Source organism: Carcharodon carcharias, chromosome 29, assembly GCF_017639515.1.
Source record: "Carcharodon carcharias isolate sCarCar2 chromosome 29, sCarCar2.pri, whole genome shotgun sequence".
NCBI classification, from domain to species: domain Eukaryota; kingdom Metazoa; phylum Chordata; class Chondrichthyes; order Lamniformes; family Lamnidae; genus Carcharodon; species Carcharodon carcharias.
This window is the reverse complement of record NC_054495.1, coordinates 1319665-1332053: the sequence shown is the minus strand read 5'-3', so window position 1 is coordinate 1332053 and position 12389 is coordinate 1319665. Positions and strand designations below refer to the sequence as shown.

At 49.3% G+C, this 12389-nt stretch overlaps 1 protein-coding gene and 1 long non-coding RNA gene across 3 annotated transcripts; both read left to right on the top strand.

Moving 5' to 3' along the window:
• The first annotated feature begins 83 nt into the window (after nucleotides 1-83).
• On the top strand, nucleotides 84-11459 carry LOC121271025. 2 transcript variants are annotated; one of them, XM_041176709.1, is made up of 6 exons: nucleotides 84-482; nucleotides 6007-6067; nucleotides 7023-7367; nucleotides 8717-8755; nucleotides 9075-9174; nucleotides 10632-11459. In XM_041176709.1, exons 1-6 carry the CDS (start codon nucleotides 324-326, stop codon nucleotides 10783-10785), a joined length of 858 nt encoding a protein of 285 aa, XP_041032643.1. In that variant the 5' UTR covers nucleotides 84-323; the 3' UTR covers nucleotides 10786-11459. The 2 variants fall into 2 exon arrangements, with proteins under 2 accessions (XP_041032643.1, XP_041032644.1); XM_041176710.1 differs by lacking the exon at nucleotides 8717-8755.
• LOC121271027 lies at nucleotides 1463-3604 on the top strand. The gene is made up of 2 exons (XR_005941656.1): nucleotides 1463-1992; nucleotides 3239-3604. It is a non-coding gene; the product is annotated as an uncharacterized LOC121271027 (long non-coding RNA).
• Nucleotides 11460-12389: the final 930 nt, after the last annotated feature.

The window sequence follows — 12389 nt, the reverse complement described above, 5'->3', positions numbered from 1 at the left end:
GCGTGATCCCAGCGCCGGCATGGGATTGGTTGGAGCGAAGAGAGGGGGGTCGGAGGTCGTAAGATGGGGGGGGGTGCGGAGAGTCCAGAAGCACGTGGTGCCCGCCATTTTGTCAGCCCGCAGGGCCGGCGTGGCGGCCGATTTGGTGTAGCCCCCTGTCCCCCGGCTCTGAGCGGATTCCCCCCTCCCCCGGGGGAATGGATGGAAAGGAGGCTGCAGGTACCGGCAGGGCCTCAGAGCCGGGATGGGGGCGGGGGGGTTTAGATGCGGGTGAAATGTGGGGAAAAAGGAAACTGAACTGATCCGTGGAAAACATTAAAAAAATGGAACTTGGATCGGGCGGGATAAAAGCAAAAAAAAACTTGCGGAGGCTGGAATTCCGAACCAAAAATAAAAATACCTGGAAAAACTCAGCAGGTCTGACAGCGTCTGTGGAGAGGAAAACAGGGAACGTTTCAAGTCCGAACGATTCTTCAACAGAAGTAAGGAGAAATAGAAAAGAGGTGAAATATAAGCTGGTTTAAGGGGGGTGGGACAGGTAGAGCTGGATAGAGGGTCAGTGATAGGTGGAGATAACCAAAAGATGTCACAGACAAAAGGACAAAGAGGTGTTGAAGGTGGTGATATTATCTAAGGAATGTGATAATAGGTGACATTAAGGGTGGAAAGCAGGATAAGCGAGGTACAGATAGCCCTAGTGAGGGTGGGGAATGCTGCTTCACTTGAAAGGAGTGTTTGGGCCTTTGGACGGCGAGGAGGGGGGGCGAAGTAAAGGGGCAGGTGTTGCACCTTCTGCGGTTCCATGTGAAGGGGCCGTGGGAGTGGGGTTGAGGTGTAGGGGGTGATGGAGGAGTGGACCAGGGTGTCCCGGAGGGAACGATCCCTGGGGAATGCCGCCAGTGGGGAGGGGTGAAGGGAAGATGTGTTTGGTGGTGGCATCATGCTGGAGTTGGCGGAAATGGCGGAGGATGACCCTTTGAATGCGGAGGCTGGTGGGGTGATAAGTGAGGACAAGGGGGACCCTATCATGGTTCTGGGAGGGGGAGGAAGGTGTGAGGGCGGATGCACGGGAGATGGGCCGGGCACGATTGAGGGTCCTGTCAACCACTGTGGGTGGTAAACCTCGGTCAAGGAAGAAGGAAGACACGTCAGAGGAACTGTTTTGGAAAGCGGCATCATCAGAACAGATGCGACGGAGGCGAAGGAACTGAGAGAATGGGATGGAGTCCTTACAGGAAACGGGGTGCGAGGAGCTGTGGTCAAGGTAGCTGTGGGAGCCGGTGGGCTTGTAATGAATATTGGTGGACAGTCTATCACCAGAAATTGCGACAGAGAGGTCAAGGAAGGGGAAGGGAAGTGTCAGAGATGAACCATGTGAAAATGATAGAGGGGTGGAAATTGGAAGCAAAATTAATACATTTTTCCAGGTTCAGACGAGAGCACGAAGCAGTCAGCCCCCTCCCACAACTCCTTCTCCAGTAGATCAATGACTACTTCGGTGCTGCTTCCCTTCCCTTCCTTGACCTCTGTCTCAATTTCTGGCGATAGACTGTCCACCAATATTCATTACAAGCCTACCGACTCACACAGGGATGTAATGTACCAGCAGGGAGATTATATCTGTGGATAAATACTTTCAATCTTTCCCTGGTGACTCACCTGTGCCAGTTTCTGGGTTCCTTTGGGAGCAGCTTGTGCTGCCCTGTACCTACAAAGGGAGTGTCCCAGTCTCAGATTTACTGGCAATTTGAGATGTTCAGCATGAATTTTTCCACAAGCTCATCGCTGGGAATGACGATTTGACAGGACAAGACCCACGGTTCAGAAACAGAACAAAACAGTTCAAAGATCAACTGGAACAGGGCAACTGGTTGGTTCTGATCTCTGACCTCAGGAAGTCTGACCAGAACCAGCATCAGTGTCACATTTACAGGAGCACGAGTGTGAGCTATTATTGGGAGCAAACTGATCTCGTTCATCTCTCTGCAAGAGGTGAGAGGTTTCTATTTTAGGTATTCTGTATTTAATCTCTGATTGTATGGGTTCGGTACTGCAGTGGTTCTGTTACTAGCCTAGAAATACAGAGGCCTGGACTAATAACCCAGAGGATGAGAGTTCAAATCCCTCCATGGCACATTCAGAATTTAAATTCTGTTTATTAAATAAAAATCTGGAAATATAAAGTTGGTCCCTGAAGCTGTTGGATTGTTGTAAAACCCCAACTGGTTCACGAATGTCCCTTTAGGGAAGGAAACCTGCTGTCCATACCCAGTCTGGTCTCTGTGACTCCAGTCTCACAGTAACCTGGGAGACTTTTAACCGTCGTCTGACTTGCTCAGCTACATCAATCAATTTGTATCCAATCATGAGACAAAGTAAGAAACTAAAATTGAACAGATCACTGGTTGTGACCCAAGTATTGAAGCAGGAAACAACAAAGACCCACCCAGCCCAGTGGACACTGCAATATCACCTCCCTAACATCTGGGGACTAGTCTCCATGTTGGGAGAGCTGGGTGTTATCGTCATACTCACAGATGGAAGGAGTTAAGTGTTATCAAGCTGCCCCCCCCCCCCCCCCAGCTGATGAATCAGTACTCCTGCATATTGAATGCAACTTGGAGGAAGCAGTGAGGGTAACGAAGACACAATGTACTGAGTGGGGTCTTCAATGTCTTTCATTAAGTAATACCACCACTGACCAAACTGGCTGATCCCTGAAGGACAGAGCTGTCAAACTGGGTGATGGAAGGAGTTATTGGAGCTATCGATCTGCACTCACTCTCAGAAATGTGAATCCTGTGTGGATTCTCTCCACAGTGGGATATAGGCTGCTAGGAATGATCCTGCTCAGGGTTACTTTGGAAGACTTCCATTCTACACCCCCCCCCCCCCCCCCCCCCCCCCCCCCTCCAAACCAACAGTTAATGCAATCCTGTTGGATTTTTCACTCTTGACCCTGTTACTGATCGTTCCCGATCAGTTTGATCCGAGCGAGCTCATACACACCCGTACCAGGTAAATCTGTTTTTAAACTGCTGCATGTGTTTTCAGCTCTTACATTTGATCATGCTGGATAGATCGGAAGTAACATTGGAAGGTTTGAAATGCTGTGTGATATTTCACCATTGAACGATTCTGAGAGTGAGTGGTGTGGGTCACTGTTACCTGTAACTGGCCCTGAAACTATTTGGAATTGTTATATCTGTTTTCTGAGTCTCAACTTCCTGTCCCTCAGATACAGAACTGAGGATTCCTAGCATTGGTGTCTCTGGAATTCTGTGTGGAAAGTCTTGGTACAATTTTAACCCAACCCTCCTATTGGGAAATTGACGGGATTGTGAGTAACGCTGGTTGAAAGCGGTGGAGAGTAATATTGAGATAAAAAAACAAAAAAACTGCGGATGCTGGAAATCCAAAACAAAAACAGAATTACCTGGAAAAACTCAGCAGGTTCGGTGGAGAAGAAAAGAGTTGACGTTTCGAGTCCTCATGACCCTTCAACAGAACTGAGTAATTTACACCCAGGTCAATATCAGTGTTCCACCAGTCCCGTAGATTTCCTGGTCCGCAAATTAATTAAAAAATCCCCGCTCTATTTCAATGGCCTTGTGTTTAATTGGAGGGCGGTTGCTGCTGGTCACACCCTGCAGAGGGAGGGGCGGCTCTGAGACCAATGGAGATGGGGGGGGGGAGGGGAGGGGGGGGAGAGGTGGGGGGAGGGGAGGGAATGGGGGAGGGGTAAGGGGGGGAAGGGGGGAATGAGGAATGGGGGGAGAATGAGGGGGAGGGGGGAATGAGGGATGGGGGGAATGGGGGGGAAATGAGAGGATATGGGGGAATGAGGGGGAATGGGGAATGGTGGGGGGAATAGGGGGGAATGCTGGGGAGGGGAGGGGGGAATGGGGAGGGGAGAGGGGGAATCGGAGGGGAAATGGGGAAGTGAGGGGAGGGAGAGTGAGGGGGAGGGGGAAGTGAGGTGAGGGGGAGGAAGGGGAGTGAGGGAAGGAGGAAGGAGGAAGGGGGGAAGAGGGGAGGGGGAGAGAGGTGGGGGAAGGGGAGGGGGGAAGAGAGGAGGGGGAGGGAGTTAGGAGGAAGGGGGGAGGGAGGGGAATGATTGGGATGAAAGGGGGCGGGGAGAAAGAAGGGGAGGGGGAGGAAGAAGGTGGGGAGGGGGAGGCTGGGGAGAATGATTGGGAAGAGGGGGAGGTTGGGGAGAAGGGGGGCAGGGAGGAAGAAGGGGAGGGTGGGGGGAATGATTGGGGAGAAGGTGGGGAGGGGGAGAGTGGGGGAATGATTGGGGAGAAGGGGGGTGGGGAGGAAGAAGGGGAGGGGGGAGAGGGAATGATTAGGGGAGGGGTGGGAGGAGGAGGAATGATTCGGGGAGGGGGAGGGGACGGAGCCGGGAATGATGGACGGGACTGGGAATGGGGGGGAGGACCGGACTGGGAATGGGGTTGGGGTTGGGGGGTGGGGGGGGTGGTAGGACGGGAATGGGCGGGGTGGGGGTTGACGGGACCGGAAACTGAGACGGGAAAAAGAAACTGAACTGATCCGGGGAACAGATTAAAAAATTGAACTGGAATCGGGAGGGAGAAACCTGTTGAATTAAAATCAAAAAACTGCAGATGCTGGAAATCCAGAACAAAAACAGAAATACCACGAAAAACTCAGCAGGTCTGGCAGCATCGGCGGAGAGGAACAAAGTTGACGTTTCGAGTCCTCATGACCCTTCACAGAACTAAGTAAAAATAGGAGAGGGGTGAAATATAAGCTGGTTTAAGGTGGGGGGTGGTGTGGTCGTAGGGACAAGCAAGTAGTGATAGGAGCAGATAATCAAAAGATGTCACAGACAAAAGATCAAAGAGGTGTTGAAGGTGGCAATATTATCGAAACGAATGTGCTAATTAACAATGGATGGCAGGACACACAAGGTACAGCTCTAGTAGGGATGGGGTGGAATTAGAATAACAGGGCATAAAAGGTATAGCTTTAAAAATAATGGAAATAGGTGGGAAAAGAAAAATCTAAATAAATTATTGGAAAAAACAAAAGGAAGGGGGAAGAAACAGAAAGGGGGTGGGGATGGAGGAGGGAGTTCAAGACCTAAACTTGTTGAATTCAATATTCAGTCCGGAAGGCTGTGAAGTGCCTAGTCGGAAGATGAGGTGTTGTTCCTCCAGTTTGCGTTGGGCTTCACTGGAACAATGCAGCAAGCCAAGGACAGACATGTGGGCAAGAGAGCAGGGTGGAGTGTCAAAATGGCAAGCGACATGGAGGTTTGGGTCATTCTTGCGGACAGACCGCAGGTGTTCTGCAAAGCGGTCGCCCAGTTTACGTTTGGTTTCTCCAATGTAGAGGAGACCACATTGGGAGCAACGAATGCAGCAGACTAAGTTGGGGGAAATGTTGCTTCACTTGAAAGGAGTGTTTGGGCCCTTGGACGGTGAGGAGAGAGGAAGTGAAGGGGCAGGTGTTGCATCTTTTGCGTGGGCATGGGGAGGTGCCATAGGAGGGGGTTGAGGAGTAGGGGGTGATGGAGGAGTGGACCAGGGTGTCCCAGAGGGAACGATCCCTACGGAATGCCGGCAGGAGGGGCTGAAGGGAAGATGTGTTTGGTGGTGGCATCATGCTGGAGTTGGCGGAAGTGGCGGAGGATGACCCTTTGAATGTGGAGGCTGGTGGGGTGATAAGTGAGGACAAGGGGGACCCTATCATGTTTCTGGGAGGGAGGTGAAGGCGGATGCGCAGGAGATGGGCCGGACACAGCTGAGGGCCCTGTCAAATAGCAATCTGTTGAACTTGGACTCAGCCTCAGTGCGCATGCTCCTCTCCGCGGCCTGGCCCCTTTCTCCAGCTCTCAGTCGCACGCGCAGCACCAGTTAATCTTCACCCGGGGGGCGGGGCATAAACGCGCGCATGCGCCTATCCCGGCCCAGTCCTATCATCAACCAGATCAGGAAGTGAATCTGTTGTAAAGCGGGTAACTGTGTTTTCTTGTTGCAGGCACACAACTTACAGAAACTACTCCTGTTGCTGCTGCTCAATGTTGTTGCTGCTGTTTCAGGTAAGTGCTGTAACTGCAGGAACATTTCAGCAGTGATCAAACGGAGGGGGAAACACGAATTCATCTTGCTTTAAGGAGCTGTGTGTACTGCAAGTGGAGCCATTGAGGGAGTGGACGCAGTAGGTTCACATCACACATCATGATCCTGAGAACTGAAAGGAAGGTAGTTAATGTCTTTAGATTAACCCCTGTGATGTGAACAGTGGGACACTGAACAACACTCAGTGACACTGGGATGGGTGACTGGTATCAAGTGGGCTTGGGATGGGGTCCTGAGCACTGGGATCAGGAGTCTGGGACATTCCTGGGATCAAATAGAACTGGGAATTGTTTTGGAGTAGGGACTTCAGGACTGGGGAATTGGGCTTTGATTCCTGGGAGTGGGCAGAGTCCACCAATATTGAGGGGAGGACCAAGGTCTGACATGTTAGTGATGGATGGAGGTAAGGATCCATATTGCCTCAGCCCCTTTCAGACAATCAGGTTCTGCCTCACCCCCTACATGGTGAACTCGTCCGTCACTGTTCCCCAATCTGTCCAAAACCACTTCCACATGCTCAGGTACCCCCTCCCCACCCGTTCCTGTCTTTACGTTTCAGGGTCAGTTTTCTGTTCCTGAGCTCCATCTCACATTGTGCACCCACAGTCTGTGATTTTTCTCCCAAGGGGAGGTGAGCAATATCCTGATGTGTTCCCCCAGCATGTGTACAAATGATAAGCATGTGATTCAAAGTGCTGTCCAGCTGCTCTGTGCTTACAAATCCCCAGCACAAGCTGGTTTTAGTTGAAGAACTTTAATTCCTGAGCTTTAACCTTCCCACAGAAATGAAAGCAGTGAGTTACTGATCAGTGTTTCTTGTAAATTGAGCATCACATTGTAAACAAGTGAAACTTGGGATGTATTGTACCATCAGGGAGGTTATATCTGTTGATAAATACTTTCAATCTTTTCCAGGTGACTCGCCTGTCCCAGTTTCTGGGTTCCTTGGGGAGCAGGTTGTGCTGCCCTGTACCTACAAAGTGAATGTCCCAGTCTCTGATTTACTGGTAGTCTGGGAGACAGCCAAGGGTAAAATTTTACACAAGTTCATCGCTGGGAACGAGGATTTGACAGAACAAGATCCACGATTCAGAAACAGAACAAACCTGTTCAAAGATCAACTGGGACGAGGCAACTGGCCAGTTCTGATATCTGACCTCAGGGAGTCAGACCAGAACCAGTATATATGTGACATTTACAAGTGGATATCTGTGGATTATAAATGGAAGCAAACTGATATCATCCATCTTTCTGTGACAGGTGAGAGGTTTCTGCTTCAGGTATTCTGTATTTAATCTCTGTGTGGGTTTGGTAGTTCAGTGGTTATGTTACTAGACTAGTAATATAGAGGCCTGGACTTACAATCCAGAGGATGAGAGTTCAAATCCCAGCATGGCACTTCCAGAATTTAAATTGTTTATTAAATAAAAATCTGGAAATATAGAGTTAGTTGTAATAAAAGTGACCCTGAAGCTGTTGGATTGTTGTAAAACCCCAACTGGTTCACGAATGTCCCTTGAGGGAAGGAAACCTGCTGTCCTTAACCAGTCCCACAGTAACCTGGTTGTTAAGCTGGCCTCGGACGTCAGAGGGCAGTTAAAAATGAATTGATATCAAACCATTGGAAAGAAAGAATAGAATAAAACAGCATCATCACTGGCTTCACCCTAGGCAACGGATCAGGAAACAACACAGACAAACCCAGGCCAGTCGACATTGCAAAGTCCCCTCACCAACATCTGGGGACTGGTGTCCAAGTTGGGAGAGCTGTCTGGCAGAGTCATACAGAATTAACCCTGAATCCCTGTCTCCTCTGTCACCATCACTGGGTATGTTCTGTCCCACTGGCAGGGCAGACCCACCAGAGGTGCAGTATACAGTCCGGAGGGAGTGGTCCCGGGAATTCTCAACATTGACTCTGAACCCCATGAAATCTCACAGCTTCTGGTCAAACATGGACCTGGAAACCTCCTGCTGATTATCACCTACTGCCCTCCCTCAGCTGATGAATCAGTACTCCTCCATGTTGAATACATCTTGGAGGAAACTGTAAGGGTGGCAAGGACACAGAATGTATTGAGTGGGGACTTCACTGTCCATCACCAAGGGTGGGTCAGAAATACCGTCAATGACCAAGCAGATGGAGCCCTGAAGGACAGAGCTGTCAAACTGGGTGATGGAAGGAGTTAATGGAGCTATCAAGCTGCACTCACTCTCCAGCAAAGAGCTCTGTCTGTCTCCAGATGTTGGGGTGCAGAAGGTGGGGCCCATCACATCTCTCAGGCAGCCTTTACAAGACCCTGTGCACTTACCTTGAAAGTGTATCCCAGTAGACCCAGGATCCTGGGAGGATTCTCTCCACAGGGGGATGTAGGCTGCTAGGAATGATCCTGTTCAGGGTAACTCTGGAAAACTTCCATTCTACCCCCCACAGTTAATGCAATCCTGTTGGATTTTTCACTCTGCCGACCCTGTTACTGATCCTTCCCGGTCAGTTTGATCCGAGTCTCGTTCCTCCCTGGATGTGTTTCCCTAAAGCCCGATAGAGTCTTTGAACCTTTCTGCAGTTTGTTTCACACACAATACTAAACACATGATGTTTTCTTTAGAGCGACCTCAAACACCTGTACCGACCACGTCTGTACCAGGTAAATCTGTTTCTAAACTACTGCATGTGTTTTCAGCTCTTACATTTGAACATGCTGCAGAGACAGGTAGCTGCAGGTCAGTGTCCAGTTATCTCGATTGGAAAGCGTGTATCCATTACACTGTGGGACAGTGTGTGCGTGAACGGAGCTGTGGGACGGAACGGTGTGTATGTGATTATTGGTATCTAACCTCCAGGACTAGAATTAACCAGAGATCTGTTTGTACTGGGGTTGGTTGTGAAACACTAGGTGCTGAAGGTCTCTGCTGTTAGTTTTGTTAGTGTGTCCCAGTCTGTTAATGTCTTCAATCTGTCCATAGATTCTGGGCTCTCGACTGGAGCAAGAGTGGGATTGGGAATTGGAATTCTCGTTTTTCTTGCTGCAGTTATTGGTTTTGTCATCCGAAAGTGGCAAAGACGGTGAGTTTTAGAATGTTCCACGGCTCCCATTGTTAATTCCAATTTAGATTTATTACATTTAGTGTTGCGGAAATGTTGTGTACAGTGATACACTTTGAGCTGTGTGGGATGTTTCAATGCTGCATTATCCAGTCACTTCCAGCTTGTAATCATCCTCTAGCTGCTGAACTGTGCGGCTCCCTCTAGCAGGAATGTGCGGCTCCCTCTATCACAAAGTTAATAGACACTCGCCGAATCTCTGTACCAAAGAACTCACCAGCCGACATCCAAAATCCCCTTGTCGCCTCTCCTCTGATTTTTCCCCACCCTCTGATCCTTGCTCTGTTCCCCAGTCACTGACTCCATCCCCCTCTGTCAGCTTCAGCTCATCGAAAACTCTGCTGCCCCACATCCTAACTTACTCCCAAGTCCTGTTCACCCCCACACCCTCTGCTCACTCACCTACATTCATCCCCCTGTTCAAACTCCCCGATGGCCTCAGCCCCTCCCTACCCCTTTTAACTCCTCCTGTGCCGACAGCCTTTGAGATGCCTGTGCTCATCTCTCTGGCCTCTTGACCATCCCCTGATTTCCATCACTCCATCATTGGCGGCCGTGATGTCAGCTGCCTGGGCCCTAAGCTCTGGAATTCCCTCCCTAAACCTCTCTTTTTCAGGCACTCTTGAAAACCTACCACCTTTTGATCAAGACTTTGGTCACCTGTCCTAATATCTCCTTATGTGGCTCACGCTTTCCCCTGTTAGGCACCTTTGGACAATAAGGATGCTATATAAATGCAAGTTCTTGCTCAATCTCAGCACCCTGTGACCCGGCCATCTGTGGTTTCCATCACTGGGACAGCCATCTTGGATTTCCTTGTCTCCTTCAACATCCCTATCTCCCTGCCCACCTCTCGCCCACCCACCGGCGGGGAGGGGAAATTATTACAGACACTCTAACCCTGTCCTCTGACTCTCCATCACGATATTTCTGTGTTTGTTAACCTGTTTGGTCACTGCTGGATTGGGCTTGAGCACATCAAGGAATATCCTGTTCTTCTGTGGCTCCTCTCAATCCTTCAGGATCAGTCTGGAGAGTCCGGAGATTCCCAACCTCCTCGTGTCTGATCTGATCCCCATTATCTTCAGCTCAGTGTTAACCGAGATCCTCATCAATTCTTCTTCATCTCCAATATTGAGGTGAGCTGGCATTTTTCTATTTGTCTGGTTCCTCAGTCAGCACAGCTCCTGTGGAGTGTCCAGTTCTTGCCCATTGCCTCCCCTGTGAGCCTGCTCTCCTCTACAGTCTGTGCTCCATCACCATGCAGCTCCTGTGACCCATTTTCCAGCTGCTATTGGTACCCAGGACGTTGAGTGTAATTTTGTTGATCTGTGCTCCTGAACGGCTCCTTTACACACTTGTCCAAAGTGTTGGATTCTTTTAATGTCACCTGAACTCTGCTGGTTTTTCTGTCCTAGGAATCGACACTCGAATAATCGAAATGAAGCATCTAAGGATGTCCCTTTCACAGGGGTGAGCTGTCCAGGTGAAGGACGGGGCCATGTGACAACAGCACCTGAGCATCAGGATGGAGAAGAAAACCTTGTGGGGAACAGGACTGTCCAGCACTGACTGAGTTTCCCCAGCACTGAGCCTGTGTCAGGGAGGGGAAAATCAGCCCAGAATGGATGATTGTTACATATGAACGTATAACCCTCTGCGCTGTGGAGGTTCCCCCCCTCATCGCCACCGCTGCCCTGCAGGGGCCAGCCCTCTCCCCACCCCCAACGTCATGCAGAGGATCTCTCCCGACACGCCAGGGCAGCCCACCGAGGCAGCCGCACCCCACCCCCACAATGAGGCACTGAGGTCTAAGTGCTGAGGGATGTATTAGAGTTTGGGGGCAGCCGCCACAAAGGCACAATGGGGAAAGGTCGCTGTCTAAGACCTTTCAGCTACAGTGCACCGAGGGGCTGGGAACTGTATAGACTCGGGCTGTACGACTCAGATGGAAAGTATACAGTGAATACTAAATATATCATAATTGTATTGAAGCACCTCAGAGTGTTAACATGATGTATGGCGATAACGTGAATAGCTTTGCACTGTCTGACTCTCTGTAATGACCATATTGAAATGTCTGTAATATTGATTCTATTGAAACACCTCATGACCTGTGTGGAAAAGTGGAATATGATTGCATTTTTTGTGATGGCCATTTTGAAATGTCTTTTATAATGTTCTTTCAAATATTTTATGAAGTTATATTGTTCCAAATAAAAATTTTGTATTTCATATCTTCAAAATGAAGTCAAAACGGGTCTGTGGGTCTGGATTTTTAATTTCATACGTTTCCCAGTTGGAGGGGATTCTGATCCTCCAGACAACCCTGTAATAGAAAAATTTCTCATTTCTGTCTTAAATGGGTAACCTCTTATTTTTAAACCATGAACCCCAAGTTCTAGATTCTCCCACAAGAGGAAACATTCTCTCCACATCCATCCTGTCAAGACCCCTCAGGATCTTATTTGTTTCAATCAAGTCACCTCTTACTCTTCGTGTCTGTCCAACCCACCCATTCCAGGTATTGGTCTGGTAAACCTTCTCTGAACTGCTTCCAACGCATTTACATCCTTCCTTAAACAAGGAGACCGTTCAGTGCTTCCTTGTGGAGATCACAGTTCAAGATTGAAATCAGAATCACTTCCCACTGATCATGAGTCCTTGTCACCAACTTGTCATCAGTGAGTCTGAGATGATAGTTTCAGAATGTCCAAATCGACAGGAGATCAGGAAAAGGAATTGACCAATTTGGTATTTTAGGGACATTTATTTATTACACTGAATAAGTTCAATAATATATTGGTATTTACAATTATATTTAGGACAATATTAAGTTTGTACAAAAGTTCCCTGCCTTCCATGGCCTTTACTGTCATCAGTGTAGAACATGATCTTGGAGAGTTTCCCTGTGCAGCTGCAGTTGGTGGCTTTGGTTTGGTGGGTGCCGGGGGGTGGGATTATGAGGGTCGGGACTCTCACTGGATGAACATCCTGTGTCACCAGCTGCTCTCATTTGGCGGCTCCGGTCAATTCTTCCGCAGGGTCTACACCCCTGGAATCGGGGAGTAATTGGTGCCTTCTCTCCACCCAGAAACTGAACTGGGCTAGCCATATAAACACTGTGGCTCCAAGAGCAGGCCAGAGGCTGGGAATCCTGCAGCAAGTAACTCACC